General features: G+C 34.9%; 1 protein-coding gene across 1 annotated transcript in view; it reads right to left on the minus strand.

The window, feature by feature from the left end:
* The window catches only part of ASTN1 (astrotactin 1), a 512,206-nt gene that overhangs the window by 308,278 nt on the left and 181,304 nt on the right, over window positions 1–22,624 (minus strand). Inside the window, exon 2 of the mRNA XM_031936933.1 lies at window positions 1,586–1,773. Within this exon, the coding sequence (XP_031792793.1) occupies window positions 1,586–1,773 (188 nt within the window). The remainder of the gene's footprint in view (window positions 1–1,585; window positions 1,774–22,624) is intronic.

Genomic DNA, 22,624 nt, shown 5'->3' on the forward strand with positions numbered 1-22,624 from the left:
TCTGCCACTTATCCACGATCTTGATAAATCATGTCATCTCACTGAGAACTTTGTTTCATTAGTCATAAAGTGAGAATGCTTTACTAAATGATGATTGTGATTCTAATTCTATGATTCTCTGATGATTTGGATTGCTAAAATATGTCCAGATCCATCTCTTAGTACAGAATAGCTTAATACATGACACCTTTCAAAGGAGCTGGGGACAGCCATTGAGACTGTGTAATGAGATACGTTACACAACTAGAAATCTTTTTTTTTTTTTTTTTAATAATCTTTCCACACGAAGCCAATGAGATATTTTATAAATACAAATGGTACTCAGTCCTCATAAACAAGATGAACAGTATTGATGATGGTAATCAATTATAAGATAAAAGATACTTCTACCTATCATAGAAGCATCAAAACTGAGGAGTTTATGACACTAAAATATCAAAATATCTTTCTAGATGTACTTTTCATGGATGTTCATAATGATATTTGAAGGTTATCATGCTATTACATATAAAAGAGCTTATTTTTTAAGCACAACTTTCTTAATGAAGGAGATATTTGTTGTTTCCCAAAAGACTTAAATGTGGAAATGAGTTCAGAGGTAAAAATACTGATTTGAAGAATCTGAACTGAGGGAAGAGGAGAGGGTAGAAGACAAGCCTTTTATCAGAACTAGAGCGTAAACCTCACTATTTACTATAGATTCCTCTCCAAGGAGAGTTCCAGTAAAAGATACAATAAGGTTCTTGATTTAACAAGATGCTATAATCAATATAATGTTAGACTCAGAGTTTGGAAGATTTGAATTTGAATTCTACTTTAACAATTTAATAAATATGGGTGTGACACTGGGTAATTTATTTACCCAGCCTCAGTTTTCTTGTCTATAAAATGGAAGCAATATCTATCTCCCAAGATTGTTGTAAAGATCAAGTGATCTTTACACTTTGAAAATTATCTGTTAACCTAAAAGCACTATATAAATGTTAGTTTATGTAATTATGAAATAGTGGTGAAGACGTCAACAGTGACATACTTGATGATTTACTTAGAAAAGTTTTGAGATCTGTCTCTTGATTCCTCCATACCAATCAGGGACCATTATTCTAAAGTAATCCTGGTGTTTTTACCTAAAAAAGTTTTTGGTGTTCAAAAGTTAAACCAGGTGTATACAAAAGGGCTATCCTTTCCTGTACAGAATAGCTGATCTGCTTGATTTTGTTACAGTAATGACTTTACCCAGTTCTCAACTGGAAGAAATCTGTTATTGAATAAAAAAAAAATTACTTAGAGATCATACCATATAATCTGGCTGTTTGAAAAATACTATTGGTTACACGGAGTTAATAATATATCTTACAAGTATTCATAGAATATAAACCACATGTATTCACACACATTGAGCCAAGTATGGCCATTAGCTCTTTATGTTAAGATGCACACCCGAATTATAATGTCTTTATACCTATAAACCCTAGAGTCAAACCATTTCAAACTGGTACTCCCTGGAACGCAAGATATAAAAGACAGAACAGGAAAATCTTCCACTTGTGCTTTAGACATTTAGCCAGTATTTTTTTTTTTTTACCATGACAGAGATGTGGAGAATCCTTAACTCCTCTTCAGCTGATTCACTCTGAGGCTCTTCTGTTGGGTCAAGGCCTGGAAGGCTTGGAGCACCATCCTGGTGATGGATATGGAAGAGTAGAGTGCCATTCTCCAGCCACTGCTGCCGCCAGCGCACTAAAGGGATGTCTTCTGTGTTCCCTGAGATTTCTGAAGAACAAAGACCATGATGAAGAAAGATTAAAGAACTGAGCTTGCTATCTTCTTTGGGGAATCAGTATTTAGCAAAGAGGTCAGTTCTGGTTAAGGACTAATTGTATGTATATCAAAACAAATGGAATTCTAAATCATGGGACAGGACCAAGGGCACATCATGCCTAATATAGTTAATATAAGTACTGATTTTAGATGAAACAATACAGGACACCATTATTTCAACAAAAATATTATAAGTAAAAAATAAGCTCCCAGATGACATAACTTTCAGCTATAAGAGGATAAAATAGATTTTTCAGAGGCACCCCATATAATCTATATAATTATAACCAATATTAAACATAGGCAACTAAATAAATGTTAGATTTAAAATATATGATGATTCTAGGAATTTATTCAATATCATAAGTATCATCCTTGTCTAATAAAGCTTTTGAGCTTGGAGGGTAAAACTAGAAATAATTGGATAGACATTGCAAAAAAAAAAATAGGCTCAGTGTAAGACAAAACTTTCCATTGTTTGGAGCTATTCCAAAGCACAAAGGGCTCCCTTGAGAGGTGTGAACAAAACCCTCACTATTGTACTTCAAGTAAGTTTTGATGGTGATGGTCACTTGGTAGGGATGTTGTGGAAAACATTTTGGTCAGGTATGTGCTAGATTAGGTGGCCTCCAAATTCTTTTTCAAACTCTGAGGTTCTGTTATTCTGAATGTTATAAATAAGCAAAATAATGGATGGGAGAGTTAAAAATTCTTGACCTGAAGGATTAGCTCATGTTTAGTTTCTAAACATTTGATTTACATCTTAGGCAATCTTATGCCTAACCACACAACAGGAATTTATTCTGTTGTAACAAGATTTTGTTATACATGATACAGTGGGTATAATGCTAAACCTACAGCGAGTTAGACATGAGATCAAATGTTCCTCATCTGCAAAATGGGTACATTAATCACATCTGTCTTCCAGGGTAGTTGTGAGTATCAGATGAGATAATGCTTCTGGGAATAGAACCAAGAAAACATTGTACACAGCAACAAGATTTATGTGATGATCAATTGTGATGGACTTGGCTCTTTTCAACAATGAAGTGATTCAGGCCAATTCCAATAGACTTGTGATATAGAGGCATCTGCATCCAGAGAGAGCACTGACTATGGGGACTCAATGTGGTCCACAACATAGTGTTTTTTTTTTGTTTGTTTGTTTTTTTTTGTTTTTTTGTGGTTGTCATTATTTGTTTGCTTTTTTTTTTCTCAATTTTTCCCTTTTGATCTGTTTTTTTTTCTTTGTGCAGCATGATAATTGTGGGAATAGGTTTAGAAGAACTGCACATGTTTAACCTATATTGGATTACTTACTGTCTAGGGAAGGGAGGAGAACAGAGTAAGAAAAAAATTGGAACACAAGGTTTTGCAAGGGTGAATTTTGAAAATTATTTTTGAATGTATTTTGAAAAATAAAAAAGCTACTATTATAAAAAATAAAAATTCAAAAAAATTGATAATGTTTAAAAATACTTTGTCAACTTATGATGATGATGACTGATGATGCCGATGCTGCATTACATATTATTGTGTAATGATTATTTTTGAGATGATATTGCAAAGGGTATACTTGCAAGTAAAATTCTGCCACTCTTAGACAAGACATCCTCACAAGTTCTCTCTCTCATCTACCACTGTATAAAATCCAGTCAATTCTTGCCTATTGTGGACAAAAAAGCTAGGTAATCACAGCTCCAGTTCTTACCCTTTTCCCATGATCAGCCCTGTACTTTCTTGAGTGTGTTCTGAATGCTGGATGATCCCTGGTGGCAAATACATGGTTTTCCCCCTTGTAAACTTGGGAGTGAGACTTTATACAGCAATTACTCTTGGACATACCAAGTGAAACTACCAGGAAGAGTGTAGGTAATTACTGTTGCAGAGAACTGGCATTTAAGGCCCACTGCCTGGGAGATTACTGAATGAGGAATGGAGTCTGACAGGTTATTTCTGCTCTGTAAGCAATTGCCACAGAGTCCACTAGAGAAGTTTGATACCTTCCTGTGACAGAAAGAAAATTATGTTTTGCTTTTTTTGTTTTTTTTTTAATTCCACTTAATTTTCCCCCTCTTCAGTCATGCAGATAATAATGTGCAAGAAGCAGGATAGTGAGGAATTTGAGAGAAGTCAACAGAATCAGACAGTTACATAAGCAGAACTGCTACCATCATTCTAAATGAATTCTATCAAGGCATTGGATCATTGTTAGTCATCATCACAATTATCATTAACAGCTACGAAACTTTCCTGACAACCCACTGGCTGTAGGACAAGCTCAAAGAATTTCAAGAACATTCCTGTTTCCACACTTCAAGGCCGGACTATCTTGGCAGAGTTAATGTTATCTCCAACAATAAAGAATATAATCCCTCAATGAGGCAGACATGGTTCTGCTACTAGAGAGGCTGAGGCTGGTTGATTGCTTGAGTTTAGGAGTTCTAAGCTACAGTAGGATTGAAGCTGATCATACGAAGGGTAGCACCAAGAAGGCAGTGGTGGAGATATATCAAAGATATGGAGTTAGGGGGGCGGAGCCAAGATGGTGGAGAAGACACACATGACTTTCTAAGCTCTTCTCTTACCCTCTTTATCAACATTATATCGAGCCTCAAAAATAGTCTTGACTGCTACAATTCGTAAAGATAAGAAGTAGAACAACTCACCGGCCAAAGAAAATCTGCAGTCTCGCCAAAAAAAGGTTGGTTCCAGGGCCAGGGGGGAGATCAGAGCAGACGGGGAGAGAAATTAGGTTCTGAGGAGAGCCTCAAACTGGAAGTGAAAGCACAGATCTCAGCACAAGTGTGTAGCCCCAACCCGCAGTACGGGGCTTTTCCTTGGGGCAGTTGTGATCCTGCACAGTAGGAGGACGCAGCCCGGGTTAGCCTCCAATCTGCACAGTGGGGAGCTCGGCTTGGGGCCATAGAGCTTTTCCAGGGCTGATTTGCATTGGGCAGAGACACTGGGGCAGAGTTAGGGCGGTCTGCGGTCAGCTGCTAATACTCACAGTCCCACAAGAGGCTCTGGCCTGGGGCAGTGACACTTTCACCCCTTAGTCTCTAGCCGAGGGCAATCACTAACCCACTCAGCCCAACTGGGCACTTTGATAGCTCTGCCAGTGCTGAATCCACTTCCTGTTGGAGGAAGGGAAACTCTCACTCAGAGCACTCCCAAACCTCGGAGCTGGAAATCGGTTTACATCTTTCCCTGCTCTGCAGAGGAAGCTGGTAACCCCCTTGCCTAGGAGACCTACCCTAAAGGCTTTAAACATGAATAAAAAGATGAAAAGAACGATCCACAGCTTCTATGCAGAAAAGAGCAGGTCAGCAAACCTGAAGAGACCTCAAACAGCAAAATGCATCAGACTGTCCTCCTTTACATGATGTTTTCATAGAAGAGACCATTAAAAGTCTCAAAAGAGAGTTAGAAGATAAATGGGGAAAGGAAAGAGAAGCCTTACAAGAGAGCAACAACTTCCTGAAATACGAATTGGAAAAAGTAAAAAATCTCAGGAAAGTAAGAATTTGAATTGAAAAATAAAGAATTCACTAGAAAGTAGGATCTGTGAATTGAAAAGACAAAGAACTCAAGAAAGTAGGATCTGTGAATTGAAAAGAAAATAATTCACTAAAAAAATTAGTGAAATGGAAAAAAATTCCACAGACCAAAACAATACATTTAAAACCAATTGGAACATATACAGAAAGAAGTAAAAAAGCTAATGAAGAAAATAATTTTTAAAAATTAGAACTGAACAATAGAAACTAATGATTCATTGAGACAGCAAGAATCAATCAAGCAAAACCAAAAAATGACAAACTGGAAAACCATGAATTATCTACTTGCAAAACGACAGACTTAGAAAATAGATCTAGGAGAATAATCTGAGGATTATTGGACTTTCCGAAAACTATGATGAAAAAAGAGCCTAGATACTATTTTACAAGAAATCATCAAAGAGAACTGCCCAGATGTAATAGAATCAGAAGGTAAAATAGGCATTGAAAGAATTCATCGAACACCTTCTGAAAGAAACCCTAAAATAAAAACTCCAAGGAAAATTGTGGCAAAATTTCAGAACTATCAGATTAAGGAAAAAATTTGACAAGCAGCGAAAAAAAAAAAAAACATTTAAATACCGAGGTGCCACAATAAGGATCACCCAAGATCTGGCTGCCTCTACATTAAAGGAAAGAAGGGCCTGGAATATGATATTCCGAAAGGCACAAGAACTTGGGATGCAGCCAAGAATAAACTACCCAGCTAAGCTGAGCATTTTCTCCAGGGAAGAAGATGGACATTTAATGAAACAAATGAATTCCATTTGTTTCTGAAGAAAAACCAGAACTAAAAAAAAATTTGATCTCCAACCATAGAACTCAAGAGATGCAGAAAGGTAAAATAACTCTTGAGAATTGTATTTCTGTTGTGGATATACAAAAAGAATACATGTATAATTTGATTGTACTGATATAACATAAAAAGGGAAGTAGATATGGAAAGGGATGATGGCAGAATAAGGTGGAAGGAGGGATAAAAAGAGGAAACCACATCCCACAAAAGAGGCAAAGGAAACTTATCATATCTGAGGGAATTTTGAGAGGGGAGGAACATTGTGTGAATCTTACCTCATCAGAGTTGGCTCAAAGAAAAATAATTGACATTTGTTTTAGAGAAAATTCTCTCGCCTCATTAAAAACGGGGCGAGGAAAAGGGAAAAGAAAAAGAGTAATAAGGGAAGGAAGAGGAAAAGACCAAAGGGGAGGGAGGGATTATAAAGAGGGTAAGCATTGTGATACAAGAGGGGTACAAAAGTTTAAAAGGGGGAAAGAGGGTTGGGGGAGTCAAGAATAAGTAAAGCACAATCTGGGGTCATTAGGATGGTAGGAAATACAGATTTAGTAATTCTAACCGTAAATGTGAATGGGATGAACTCCCCTAAAGAGGAGGCAGATAGCAGACTGATCAAAAGTCAGAACCCTACAATATGTTGTTTACAAGAAACACATTTAAAGCAGGGAGATACATATAGAGTAAAGGTAAAAGGCTGGAGCAAAATCTATTATGCTTCAGGTGAGTCAAAAAAGCAGGGGTAGCCATCCTTATCTCAGATCAAGCAAAAGTAAAAATTGATCTAATTAAAAGAGATAAGGAAGGAAACTACATCCTGCTAAAGTGTAGCATAAACAACGAAGTAATATCAATATTAAACATATATGCACTCAAGTGGTATGGCATCCAACTTCCTAAAGGAGAGTTAAGAGAGTTGCAAGAAGAAATAGACAACAAAACTGTAATAGAGAGATCTCAACCTTGCACTCTCAGAATTAGACAAATCAAACCACAAAACAAATAAGAAAGAAATTAAAGAAGTAAATAGAATATTAGAAAATTAGGTATGTTGGATCTTTGGAGAAAATTGAATGAGATAGAAAGGATATACTTTCTTCTCAGCAGTTCATGGAACCTATTCAAAATTGACCATATATCAGAACATAAAACCTCGAATTAAATGCAAGAAAGCAGAAATAGTAAATGCTTTCTTTCAGATCATGATGCAATAAAAACTAAATTCAACAAAAGTTAGGGACATAGACCAAAAAGTAATTGGAAACTAAACAATCTCATTTTAAAGAATGATTGGGTGAAGCAGCAAATTATAGATACAATTAATAATTTCACTCAAGATAATGACAATGATGAGACATCATACCAAAAGTTGTGGGATGCAGCCAAAGTGGTAATAAGAGGGAATTTTATATCCTTAGAGGCTTACTTGAATAAAACAGAAAAAGAAAAGATTAATGAATTGGGCTTGCAACTAAAAAACTAAAAAAGACCAAATTAAAACCCCCAATCAAATACTAAATTGGAAATTCTAAAATTAAAAGGAGAAATTAAAAATATTGAAAGTAAAAAAACTATTGAACTAATTAATAAAACTAAGAGTTGGTTCTATGAAAAGCCAATAAAATAGATAAGCCTTTGGTAAATCTGATTAGAAAAAGGAGAGAGGAAAATGAAATTATAGTCTTAAAATGAAAAGGAGAACTTTCCACCAATGAAGAGGAAATTAGAGAAATAATAAGGAGTTATTTTACTCAACTTTATGCCAATAAATTTGATAACCTAAGTGAAATGGACGACTACCTCCAAAAATATAGACTTCCCAGACTAACAGAGGAGGAAGTAAATTGCTTGAATAGTCCCATTTCAGAAAAGAAATAGAACAGGCAATTAAACAACTCCCTAAGAAAAAAATCCCCAGGACCAGATGGATTTTACATTGAATTTTACCAAACATTTAAAGAACAATTGGTCCAATGCTATATAAATTATTTGATAAAATAGGGAATGAAGGAGTCCTACAAATTCTTCTATGACACAGACATGGTACTGATACCTAAACCAGGTAGGCTGAAAACAGAGAAAGAAAATTATAGACCAATCTCCTAATGAATATTGATGCTAAAATCTTAAATAAGATATTAGCAAAAAGACTACAGAAAATCATCTCCAAGATAATACACTATGATCAAGTAGATTTATACCAGGAACGCAGGGCTGGTTCAATATTAGGAAAACTATCAATATAATTGGCCATGTTAATAACCAAATTAACAAAAACCATATGATCATCTCAATAGATGCAGAAAAAGCATTTGATAAAATCCAACATCCATTCCTATTAAAAAACACTTGAGAGTATAGGAATAAATGGACTTTTCCTTAAAATAATCAGCAGCATCTATTTAAAACCATCAGTAAGCATCATATGTAATGGAGACAAACTGCAACCATTCCCAATAAGATCTGGAGTGAAACAAGGTTGCCCACTATCACCGTTACTATTTAATATTGTATTAGCAACGCTAGCTTTAGCAATAAGAGCTGAGAAAGAGATTAAAGGAATAAGAATAGGCAATGAGGAAACCAAATTATCACTCTTTGCCGATGACATGATGGTATACTTAGAGAACCCTAGAGATTCTGCTAAAAGTTATTAGAAATAATCCACAACTTTAGCAAAGTTGCTGGTTATAAAATAAACCCACATAAGTCTTCAGCATTCTTATATATCACTAACAAAATCCAACAGTCAGAGTTACAAAGAGAAATTCCATTTAAAGTAACTACTGATAATATAAAATATTTAGGAATCTATCTGCCAAGGGAAAATCAGAAACTTTATGAGCAAAATTACAGACCACTTTTCACGCAAATTAAGTCTGATCTAACCAATTGGAAATATATTAAATGCTCTTGGATAGGGTGAGCAAATATAATAAAGATGACAATATTACCTAAACTAATCTATTTATTTAGCACTATCTCAATCAGACTCCCAAAAAACTATTTTAATGACCTAGAAAAAATAACAACAAAGTTCATATGGCAAAACAAAAGGTCAAGAATTTCAAGGGAATTAATGAAAAAAAATCAAATGAAGGTGGCATAGCTGTACCAGATCTAAAATTATATTATAGAGCAGCAGTTACCAAAACTATTTGGTATTGCTAAGGAATAGATTAGTTGATCAGTGGAATAGATTAGGTTCAAGGATAAAACAGTCAACAAATATAGCAACCTAGTCTTTGACAAACCCAAAGATCCCAGCTTTTGGGATAAGAACTTACTGTTTGATAAAAATTGCTGGGAAAATTGGAAACTAATATGGCAGAAACTAGGCATTGATCCATAATTGACACCGTACACCAAGATAAGGTCAAAATGGGTTCATGACTTAGGCATAAAGAACGAAATTATTAATAAATTAGAGGAACACAGGATAGTTTACCTCTCAGACCTGTGGAAGGGGAAGGTATTTATGACCAAAGCAGAACTAGAGATCATTACTGATCACAAAATAGAAAATTTCGATTATACCAAATTGAAAAGTTTTGTACAAACAAAACTAATGCAGACAAGATTAGAAGGGAAGCAATAAACTGGGAAAATATTTTACAGTCAAAGGTTCTGATAAAGGCCTCATTTCCAAAAATATAGAGAATTAATTCTAATTTATAAAAAATCAAGCCATTCTCCAATTGAAAAATGGTCAAAGGATATGAACAGACAATTCTCAGATGAAGAAATTGAAACTATTTCTAGTCATATGAAAAGATGCTCCAAGTCATTATTAATCAGAGAAATGCAAATTAAGACAACTCTAAGATACCACTACACACCTGTCGATTGGCTAAGATGACAGGAAAAATAATGATGATTGTTGAGGGATGCGGAAAACTGGGACATTGATGCATTGTTGGTGGAGTTGTGAACGAATCCAACCATTTTGGAGAGTAGTTTGAACTATGCTCAAAAAGTTATCAAACTGTGCATACCCTTTGATCCATCAGTGTTACACTGGATTATATCCCAAAGAGATTATAAAGAAGGAAAGGGACCTGTATGTGCACGAATGTTTGTGGCAGCCCTTTTGTAGTGGTTAAAACTGGAAACTGAATGGATGTCCATCAGTTGGAGAATGGTTGAATAAATTGTGGTATATGAAAATTATGGAATATTACTGTTCTGTAAGAAATGACCAACAGGATAATTTCAGAAAGGCCTGGACAGACTTACATGAACTGATGCTGAATGAAATGAGCAGGACCAGGAGATCATTATATACTTCAACAACAATACTATATGATGACCGGTTCTGATGGATCAGGCCATCCTCAGCAACGAGATCAACCTAAATCATTTCTAATGGAGCAGTAATGAACTGAACAGCTATGCCCAGAAAAGAACTCTGGGAGATGACTAAAACCATTAATTGAATTCCAATCCTATATTTATGCACACCTGCATTTTTGATTTCCTTCACAAGCTAATTGTACAATATTTCAGAGTCTGATTCTTTTCTACAGCAAAATAACGTTTTGTCGGTATACTTATTGTGTATCTAATTTATATTTTAATATATTTAAGATCTATGGTCATCCTGCCATGCAGGGAGGGGTGGGGGTAAGAGGTGAAAAATTGGAACAAGAGGTTTGGCAATTGTTAATGCTGTAAAGTTACCCATGTTTATATCCTGTAAATAAAAGGCTATTAAATAAAAAAAAAAAAAGATACCACTACACACCTGTCAGATTGGCTAAGATGACAGGAAAATAATGATGATTGTTGGAGGGGATGTGGGAAAACTGGGACATTGATGCATTTTTGGTGGAGTTGTGAACGAATCCAACCATTTTGGAGAGTAGTTTTGAACTATGCTCAAAAAGTTATCAAACTGTGCATACCCTTTGATCCAGCAGTGTTACTACTGGGATTATATCCCAAGAGATTATAAAGAAGGGAAAGGGACCTGTATGTGCACGAATGTTTGTGGCAGCCCTTTTTGTAGTGGCCAAAAACTGGAAACTGACTGGATGTCCATCAGTTGGAGACTGGCTGAATAAATTGTGGTATATGAATATTATGGAATATTACTGTTCTGTAAGAAATGACCAACAGGATAATTTCAGAAAGGCCTGGACAGACTTACACGAACTGATGCTGAGTGAAATGAGCAGGACCAGGAGATCATTATATACTTCAACAACAATACTGTATGATGACCAGTTCTGATGGACCAGGCCATCCCCAGCAATGAGATCAACCAAATCATTTCCAATGGAGCAGTAATGAACTGAACCAGCTATGCCCAGAAAAAGAACTCTGGGAGATGACTAAAAACCATTACATTGAATTCCCAATCCCTATATTTATGCACACCTGCATTTTTGATTTCCTTCACAAGCTAATTGTACAATATTTCACAGTCTGATTCTTTTTGTACAGCAAAATAACGTTTTGGTCATGTATACTTATTGTGTATCTAATTTATATTTTAATATATTTAACATCTACTGGTCATCCTACCATCTAGGGGGGGGTGGGGGTAAGAGGTGAAAACTGGAACAAGAGGTTTGGCAATTGTTAATGCTGTAAAGTTACACACGTATATATCCTGTAAATAAAAGGCTATTAAATTAAAAAAAATAAAAATTAAAAAATCAAAAAATCAAATCATAAAAAAAAAAAAGATATGGAGTTAGAAGGTACCTCAGAAGCTATCTGGTCTAAATGTTTTTTTTGTTTGTTTGTTTATTTTTTTATTTTTTTCTGAGTCATTTGGGTTTAAGTGACTTGTTCAGAGTCACACACCTTGGAAGTATTAAGTGTTAGGCTTGGGTTTGAATTCAGGTCCTCCTGACCTCAGGGCATATGCTCAATTCACTGCCCCTTTAGCTCCTCATTTTATAGCTAAGAAAACATTATCAAGGAGGCTAAGTAATTTGCCTTTGATCACACATAGGAAAGATTAGAAGTATAATTTGAACCCAGATCCTCTGGCTCCAAGGGGCAATTAGGTAGTACAAAGGATGGACCAATGGGCCTGGAGTCAGAAAGACTTATCTTCCTATGTTCACTTCTGGTTTCAAACACTTGCTAGTTGTGTGACCCTGGACAAAAGTCATTTAACTCTGACTCAATTTCTTCATCTGTAAAATGATCCAGGGAAGGAAATAGCAAAGCATTCCAGTATCTTTCTCAATAAAATCTCAAATGCAGTCATGAAGAGTAAGATACAACTGAAAATAAATGATACAATTTCTGACTCCACGGTAAACATTTTATTATACCAGACTTTATGTTGTGAAAGGGGATCTTAATAATTTTTATGTCACAGACCTCTTTACTAGTCTAGTAAAGTCTATGGTCTCCTCAGAATAAATGTTTTTAAATGCATAAAATAAAATAACAAAAGATTACCCAAAAAGTATTATATTGAAATAAAAGCTTTAAAAAAGTCTCTTAAGCCCCCAAATCCTAAATTAAGGATTCCTATTCCAGGAATACTATGCCAAGTATTAAATTTCTGCTTAGGGTTGGTCCTAGAATCCACAAAGATAATTTTGATGTCACTGACCAACAAGTTCAAGCATTATAAAGGATATTAGTGATAGTTTTTTTCCCAAAATTTAAATGAGGAAATGAGCCTGAAGAGATGAAAAGATTTGCAGAACTTGGAAGTCTTGGCTCATAGAATAGTGCTTTTCCCATTAGTGCCTTGCATACACTGACTTTAGACTTAAAAAAGGAGAGAATTTTTTTTTTATTTGTTTATTTATTTTAACAGATATTGCTTTATGAATTATGCTGGGAGAGAAAAATCAGACCAAAAGAGAAAAACCATGGGAGAGATAAAGACACAAGATAAAAAAGAAGTGAACATAGCATGTGTTGATTTACATTCAGTCTCCTTAGTTCTTTATCTGGATACAGATGGCATTTTCTATCCAAAGTCTATGGGGATTGCTTTGAATTGCTGAGCCACTGGGAAGAATCAAGTCTTTCATAATTGATCTTCACACATACTTGCTGTTTTTGTGTACAATGTATTCCTGGTTCTGCTTGTTTAGCTCAGCATCAGTTCATGTAAATCTCTCCAGGCGTTTCTAAAATGAGCTTGTTCATCATTTTTAAGAGAACAACAATATTCCATTATATTCTACCTTCATATACCTAAACTTGTTCAGCCATTCCCCAACTGATCGGCACCTACTCATTTTCCAATTCTTTGATACCTCAAAAAGAACTACTGCAAACATTTTTCCATATGTGGGTAAAGGAGAGAATTCTTTTTAAGAATCTATAAGTTTTAACCAGAGGAAAAGTGATGTAGTAGATGGAATGGTAGAATTTTAAGTCAGAAATTAGTGTGAATCTTCTCCCACTTATAACCTCCTCTCACCCTTATTTCCCTCGTTCTTTAAGGAGAAACTATACCACCAATACTAACTGATTAATAGAGTTCCTCCAATGCTTACATAAGAAAATTAAAGGATTTTTAAAACTTCAAAGAATTATAAGAATGTAAGCTATTATTGTTATGAAAAACCTGACATGAGTTTAAACAAAATCTTCATTGGAAATAGTGAGGACCTTTTATTCTTATTGACTTTGAACTGAAATAGACATTAGAAATTAACTAATTCAACTCATTTTTTATATGAGCAAACTGAGGCCCAAAAGATAAAGAACTTACCCAGTAACACATAGCTAGTTAGTGGTAGAACCTATCATTTTCTTTCCACTGAACCATCTTGTTTACCAGAAAGATAACTTCCATTTTCAATGGAAATAGAGTTTAGAGATCACCTAATTCCACCTTATAATTTTACAGAAGAGAATAAGGCACAGAAAGATTAAGTCAAATATAGGAATCACAGTGATAGTAAATAGATGAAATAAGATTTTAACACAGATCTTCCTAAATTCAAATTCAGTTCCTTATCTACTATACCATATAGCAATCCTCAAAATAAGGACAAATTAGAAGGAGAAACTCAGGCATTTTTCATAGAGAAAGTTAAAAAAAATTTCCCACAGTATAATTCACTGAATTTGTATGACCCACAACTCTTGTTCCTTTCTGCCCATCCATAAAAGTGCATTTTAGCCTACAGGCCAATGAGAAACTCCTAATTGCATTATGCTGCAATACAATCATAGGGAGGAGGGAGTAAAAAAGCAATAAGATAAAAGATAGGAAGAAGGTAGGGCTTAAGTGAATATGGGTGTATCTTGGGTACAACATTTGAATCCCATTATAGAAATAAATAACCAAACTGTGGGGAAATGATGGCATGTTAAGTCCTAGTGTGCCCAAAACACCCACAAAGACCCTAATAAAGCTTTAAAGGCATACCATAAGGAACAATACCAAAGGAAAACAGTCATAAATGCTTCTCTGTTTGATCCAGGACTCTACAAAAAGACTGTCAAGATCTAAGTAGAAACTAACCAGGGGAGGTTAAAGAAAAGTGTGAAAACAACCTTGAGCCCAGAGCACATTGGCTTTGGGGCAATTCAGTGAGAAAGCATCCTAGGCTAAGCCATGGGTGATAGCATTATTGAAATAGCAGCCAAGACTACTCCCATGCAGTGGATGCTTGAGTCATAGGAGGAGAAAGGTATAGACTAATAACCAAGCAGATCTGTGACCAGGAAGCTGATGCCCAAGCCACAGTAGGAGATAAGGCTAGACTGGGACCTAAGTAATCTGTACTAGACCCAGAACCCAAGTAGCTCTGGCGACCTAAGCTTCTTACTTCTTGTCCTCAGTTGAACTGTCCAGCATTGGGTTCCATACCATGGTTTCAAGTGCCTGCTGCTGAGGATACAAGCAGTGTAACACATTTAGAACCTAGAATTATATCAGCTAAATGTCCCCTTCAACCTAGTAGGTCAACCTAGACCCACTGCTCTTCAAGAAGAATCCAAGTAAGACAGGTAAAGGCATATGCTCCCATTTAAGGCCAGAACCTTTGGAACCTTTCCCCCTCATTCTGATGCTATTCCATAATCATCTTTGCTTTTCTCCACCAACTATATATATATATATATATATATATATATATATATATATATATATATATATATATATATATTTCCTAGTACATCAAAGTATTTGAAATTCTTCTCAGGAAGCATGCCACTCATCTTCATATCCCTTCCCTATTCAGCATTGGAAACCATAGATTACCTCCTTCCTACTAACTGAAGAACAAAGAAACCCATGGCCCCAAGTGGAGCACGTAATGTACTATTTAAATGATTACAGACAAGCACATGACCAAGTTCAGGCCAGATTTATTTGACATATGATGGATGCTACCTCAGTCCTTTCCATAATTATTCAGAACTGTGTTTAGTTAATGTTGTGTGTGTGTGTGTGTGTGTGTGTGTGTGTAATTTCCTGGGAGATCTTTTTTAAGTAGGGCAAGATTATTACCCCCTATTTTAACACTGTAAGTAAAGAAAAGTAAATAGCTAGAACAAAGACACAGAAAGCCAGAATATCGGTGATTGGCTCAGGAGAAATGGATTTCTTTCAGTTCTGTTCCCTTCCTTTCTTCTCATATAACCTCTAGGTCATTATTCCAGTTTCATACAGAAAGATAGAAAGTACTCAAACAACTTTTGTGTGTGTTGTAATCCATTTTTAAAAATACATTTTCAAGATAATGTTTGTCTTTATGTCATCGGTATTTCTTATTCCTCCCACGTTCCATTGTACCTTTCTTCATGACAAAGCAAAACCATCAATCAAAAACACCCAATTCAGACATAAAAATTGAAAATATGTACTATGCCTAAAAGTCCTCCCTCCTACCTCTCCACATTGAGAAGAGGTGTCTTCTACATTATATAATCCACAGATCTTCAATACTGTTTTTCCATATTACTAATTAACTTTGGGGGTTTGGTATGTCCTTCTCTTATGCTATTATTTTACTCCAAATCAGTTTATAGAAATTTTCCCAAATTTCTCTGAAGTCCAAAAATTTTTCACTCTTTACTGAACAATATTCCATTACCATTACAGACTAGAATTTTTTTCCAGCTATTCCTTGGAGATTCTCTACTTTGAATCCAGGTCTTTACTGTGAAACAATAACTACAAAAACAAACACAAAACAAAACAAAACAAAAAACACTGTCATGGATATTTTGGTATATAATTGACTTTTGCTTCTGCCTTGAATCTCCTTTGGATACTAAATCAGTATTGGGATTTCAAGCACAAAAGGCATGGACAGTTAAGTTAGTTACCTTTCTTATATTATTTCAAAGTGAAGCCCACTTCATAGTTACATCAGCAAGGCATCAGACTATCATTCGTCCTCATTCTTCCAATGCATACTGTTCTTATCTTTTATCATCATTGTACATTTGAATAAAGATTAAATGAAAATTAAAGATGAATAATAATATAAAAATAAATATGAATGAAGATGAAATAAAGATGAAATCTCAATTTTAATTTACTTTTCACTTAGTATTTTTAATTTGAAGCTTGTTTTCATGAAGTCTATATTTTCCTAATTATCTTTTGAAAACCGTTCTTATTCTTTAACTGTTTATCCTTTGAGAAATGGCTTTTGGCATTATGTTAATTCTCTGGATATTTTAGTAATTTCAGTTTAGTGATATATGATGTGAATATTAGCCTACTTTCCTATTTCTTTTCTAATTCCATCTTCAGTTATTTATTCATGTAAAAATTATCTTATGTACTCAAAATGATTTATTTTGACTACTGTGTTCTCTATTTCTTATTTCAGGAAGAATTTTTAGGTATCCATAATAACAATAGGTTTCTGATAGCCTCTTTTTATTTGCTTCTTTTTTAATTTGGACTTGTAAAATGAGGTAATTATCCAATTGGAACTTATTGTGGCATATAGTATAAACTGCTAGTACAAGCTTAATTTCTTCCAGAAGTTTTTCCAGTTTATTCTTCTTTCCAGAAAAATGAGTCTTTTGATAATTTATGTTTTTTAGGTTTATAAACCACTGCAGTAAAGGATAATTCATTTGTATGTATTTTCACTATTTTCTTCAAACTTATAAGTGTTTTGTTTTTTTAAAAATGAATTTTATTATCTTGTAGTTTCAATAGTCACTCATAGCAATTTTATCATTACAACATTAAATTGTAATTTTTTTTTAGGTAACAGTCATTTTAACTATATTAACACGGCTCAAAGAGGAACAGTGACTAGCTCTCCTATTATATTTTTCCCTTACTTTTCTCTGGAGGATTCTATAATTGAATTGGTAAGTCCCAGATATTTTATACATTTCTAGTTATTTCAAACAGAAGTCTCATATTATCAACAATCCTATTTTGTGTAAATACAGTATAGAAATGCTACTGCTTATATGGATTTATTTAAACTGAAACCTTGCTTTAGGTATTAATCAACTCAATTAGTTTCATCACTGGTTCTCTGAAGTACTTAAAATACTCATTCATGTCATATGCCTATAAAGATAGTCTAGCCTCTTTTTTTGCTCACATGCATAGCTTTGGTTTTCTTCTCTTGTTTTATTGAGCTAGCAAGAATTTTTAGAACTATATGAAATAACAAAATATAGAATTATCCTTCCTTTACTGCAAATAGTACTGGAAAAGCTTCAGTCATTTTTTTTTTATTACAAACAATAGTTTTAATCATATATTTGTGAGCATGTCATAAAAGGTACTATCTTGTCTATAATTTTAGTTGTTTTAACATAAATTGGTATGAGCCAGAACTTGAAACAAGGTGTTAACTCAATGGAATTGATGGAAACCATGTTTATGTTTACACGTTTGAGAGTTCACACAGTGGCTCACACATTGGAGTTCACAAGTCGGGAGATATCCAAGTTTACACCTCCCATAATTCGACTCTTGGAGGAGGAGTCAACTTTTGAGTTTATACCTCTAAAAGAGCATAAAAGGAGCTGAGTCAGTGGAGTCGGTCGATGGAAAAGAAGAGAACCAAAATTCAGAGAGAGCTGGAGGCTGAAGCTGGCAGAGACAAAGGATAAGCAACGAGAGTTCTCGGAACCAAGGAAAGCTTACTGGGCTATTTTGGAAGAGACAATAAAAGATTGGATTTTAACTCCTGACTGTATTTGGGGTGATTATTACTAAGAACCGAAACTAAGGCTGCTTCCAGAAACCTCCCCAAGAAACCTGCTCCACAGAGAATGATCATATTTTAGAAGAGAACATCACAATAAATGACATGTATTTTCCGAAAGGCCTTTTTTTCTAAACCAATTGAATTTATTATGATATTTTGCTATTGCTATTTATTTGATTAATTATGATCATTGCTTGCTTAATGTTGTTACATTCTTGATATTAATCCAAATATAGAGAATTATTTCCTGGGTCTCTTTCTATAAAATGATATTATGAGTAGTGCATCAGTAGAGGGGGATCAAGATCCCTCCTAATATATCCTGGCAATTCCAATAGGCTTGGAATGGAAAATGTCATCCACAAAAGCAGGGTCAAGATGATGGGGAATAGACAAGTCTTTGTCGGAGCTCTTCCTGGCTTCCCTTGGAGTCAAAACCAGATCAAGTCTCTTACTGGATTTTGGAGAGACAAAACCCACAAACATTTGGAGTGTAACAAATTTCCATCAGAATATATTTTGGAAGAACTTCAGGAAAAATCTATCTCAATTGGGCATGGGGAAAGGCAGCCCAGCATAAGTGCAGCACAGAAAGCCCAAAGCAGGCAAATGGAGAGACATCTAAATACTGGAGGAATCTGAGGCTCTTAACTAAAACATAGCAACATTGGCTATTCTCTCCTGGTTCAGAAGTGAGTGGATCAGGAAGCTAACTGTGATATCTCCAACACAACTACAAAAGGCAAACAGTGAGGCAGTAAACTGCAGCATAACAAGTGGAACTTGGCCATCCCCTCACCCCCCAAGCATGGGAAGGAAGCCTGCAGCACCCACCCTGGGACAGTGTGAAACTGCTGTTGCCTGTAGAGGAAGCTTAGGACACCTTCTCCTTTTCCTTAAAACCTCAACCCTTAAAAATGAATACAAAGGCAAATAGAACTCTGACCTTACATAGCTCTTATGGAGACAGGGAAATACAGACCTCAAAACCTGAGGACACTAAAAACAAAGCAAAATGTCTCCAGATGAAGCCTCAAAGGGTAATATGAGTTGCTCTCCAACTCAAAAGGCTCTCTTGTAATAATTCAAAAAAAAGGATTTTAAAAGAGAGTTATAAGAAAAAATGGACAAAGGAAACGAGAGCTTTAGAAAAGGAAACAGAGAAATGATCTGAAGAAAACTCCATAAAAATAGATTTAGCAGACTGGAAAAAAGGATATAACTCCTTAAAATAGATTTGGCAAAATGGAAAAAGAAAACAATTCTTTGGAAAAAACAGAGTTTGTGAAATGGAAAAAAATACAGTGAACAATATTTTAAAATTCAATTGGTTAAATGCAAAAGGAGATAAAAAAGCTAACAGAATAAAATAATTCATTAGAAATTAGAATTGATCAAATGGAAGTGAAGGATTCAATAAGACATCAAGAATTGGTCAAAGCCCAAAAAATGAAAAATAGGAAAAAATGTAAAATATCTCATCAGCAAACAACTGACTTGGAAAGTAGATACAGGAAAGACAATCTAAGAATTATTGGACTATGTAAAAAAGCATAATGAAAAACAACTCCTATACAACATCTTTCAAGGAAAACTGTCCTAATATGCTAGAATCAGAAGGTAAAATAGCCATTGAAATAATCCATCTATCACCTCTTGAAAGAGATCCCAAAATACCCCAAGGGATATTGAAGCTAAATTTCAGAATTATCAGATCAAGGATAAAATAATGCAAGCAGTCAGAAAGAAACAATTAAAATATCAAGAAGTTACCATCGGGATTCTTGAGGATCTTGAAGCATCCACTTTAAAGGATTGAAAAGCCTCCTCCTAGTGAGAAGGTAAAGGGGGAAAGTAACTTCCCCATTACAGAGTTAGTCATTTTAACTGCATGTATAAATAAAATATAACTGCCAAACTGTAAAGTAGATTATTTTACAGAGTTTAAAAAATATAATAATGAAGTTTGGCTGAAAAAAAAAAAACAAAAGGTCAAAAAGTTCAAGAGAATTAATGTAAAAAAAATTGGAAATGTTTTTCAGGACTAGAGCCAAGATGGTAGAGTAAACTCAGGAAGCTACTCAAGCTCTCCCAGTTTTCCTTGAAAAACCACCTGAAATCAATCCATTTAACAGAGTCTGATGGAATGAAACCACTTTCCAGTTCAAGATAGACTGAAAAAAATTCAAGAAAGATCAGTCTTACTGGGGTGAAAAGGGTCTTCACCCCCATCAGAAAGACTCTGGGAAAGCCAGTGAGAGGATCTTAATCATAGTAAATTAGCAACTAAGACCTTCAGTACTGGCACAGTAGAGGAACAAATCAGTGGGCAGTACCATTTCAAAAGCAAACTCTGGGAATCCAGGCTGTTTCCTGAACAGAGCAAGCAAAGCTATCCCCTATAAACAAAAGGGGCCCCTTTGCTCAAAGCCAAGGCTCAGAGCTGCACAGGAAGTTTGGGACAGTGCCTTCTTTACTCCAGGAACAGAACTCCATTTCAAAAATTAAAAAAGAAAAAAAAGTGGAAATACCAAAATAAAAGGAAAGAAAATGAGCAAGAAATAGAATCTCCAAGAGTGATATACATTGGTCTTTAGCCCAAAGAAGCTTATTGGAAATACTCATAGAAGACTTCAAAAGACAAAAAAGAGTGAGAGAAGAAAAATTGAGAAAGAAAATGAGAAATATGATGAGAGAGAGTCAACAGTTTGGAAAAGGGAAAAAAAAAGCATTGTCTGAAGGAAACAAGTTTTTAACAGTGGAATTAACTAGATTGAAATAGAGATACAAGAGATAACTGAAGAAAATCACACATTAAAAACTAGAACTGGGCAAATGAAGCGAAGGACTTTGTGAGACAGCATGAATCGGTCAAAGAAACGAAAAAGAATGAAAAATTGGAAGAAAATGTGAAAAGCCTCATTGGCAAAATAACCAACTTGGAAAATAGATCCAGAAGACATGATTTAAAAATTATTGGCCTACCTGTATGCCATGACCACAGAAAGAGCCTGGATAGCATTCTACAGGAGGTCATGAAGGAAAACTGTCTCAATATTCTAAAAACAGAGGGAAAAATACTCATTGAAAGAATCCATCAATCATCTCTGGGAAGAGATCCCACAAGGAAAACTCCAAGGGACATTGTTGAGAAACTACAAAACTATAATCTCTAGGAAAATTTACTGTAAGCTGCCACAAAAAAAAAAATAATTTAAATATCAAGGAGCAATAGTCAAGATTATCCAGAATCTGGCAGCTTCTAGAATAAAGGATTGGAGAGCCTAGAATACAATATTCTAGAAGGCAAAGGATCTGGGGTTATAACTAAGAATTAACTACCATTGAGATTCAGCATCATCTTTTAGGGAAGGAGATGGAGCTTCAGTGAAGTAAGAGATTTTCAATTATTTGTATTGAAAAAAAAAACAAAAATTAAACAGTAAATTTAATCTGTAAACACAGGACTCAAGAGAAACATAGAAAAGTAAACAGGGGAAATTATATATATAAAGATTAAGCTGTTTACATCCCTAGATGGGAAAATGGTATCTGAAACTCTTGAGGACTGTATCTGTTACTAGGGCAGAGGTGGACATCACATGGACAAAGGGTGTGGTTGCAAATGGAGTCTGATGTGATGACATAAAAAAAGACATTAAGGGTTAGAAAAATATCTATACTAGAAAAAGAGGAAAGGAGAAGGCATAATGGGACAATTACTTCAAATGAAGTGGTGCAAGACATTACAATCAAGGGAAAAAAGGGAAAGGGTTGAGCATTATCTGAAACTTGATATAAGTTTTGGCTTTAAGAGGGAATAATTTAATGGTTCAGTTGGGTATAGAAGTTTATCTAATGCTATAAAGAAGTAGGAGGAAGGGAAAAAGAAAAATCTGGGACAGGATAGAAGGGAAGATAGAAACATTAAGGATAAAAAGGTTTAAAAAAAAGGAGGAAGGTTTGATAGAAGATAAGGCAGTGGGTGAGTAGGTGAAAAAACATTACTAAGAAAAGGGGGAGGGGTGATAGGAGGTAAGATAGTGAGCAGGATGGGTAAAAATAAACATACCATTGAAAGGACAGGGTGTAAAGAGAGAACACAAGTATATACAGGTGAGAAAATGGGATGGAGGAAAATGCAGAATTAGCAGTCATAACTGTAAGTGTGAATGGATGAATTCTCCCACAAAACAGAAGCAAATAGCAGAGTGTATTAAAAAAACATAATTGTACAATATGTTATTTACAAAAAAAAAACAACACATTTTACACAGAGAGACACATATGGAATAAAGATAAAAAGCTGGAACAGAATT

Source organism: Sarcophilus harrisii, chromosome 4 (genome assembly GCF_902635505.1).
Source record: "Sarcophilus harrisii chromosome 4, mSarHar1.11, whole genome shotgun sequence".
NCBI lineage: Eukaryota > Metazoa > Chordata > Mammalia > Dasyuromorphia > Dasyuridae > Sarcophilus > Sarcophilus harrisii.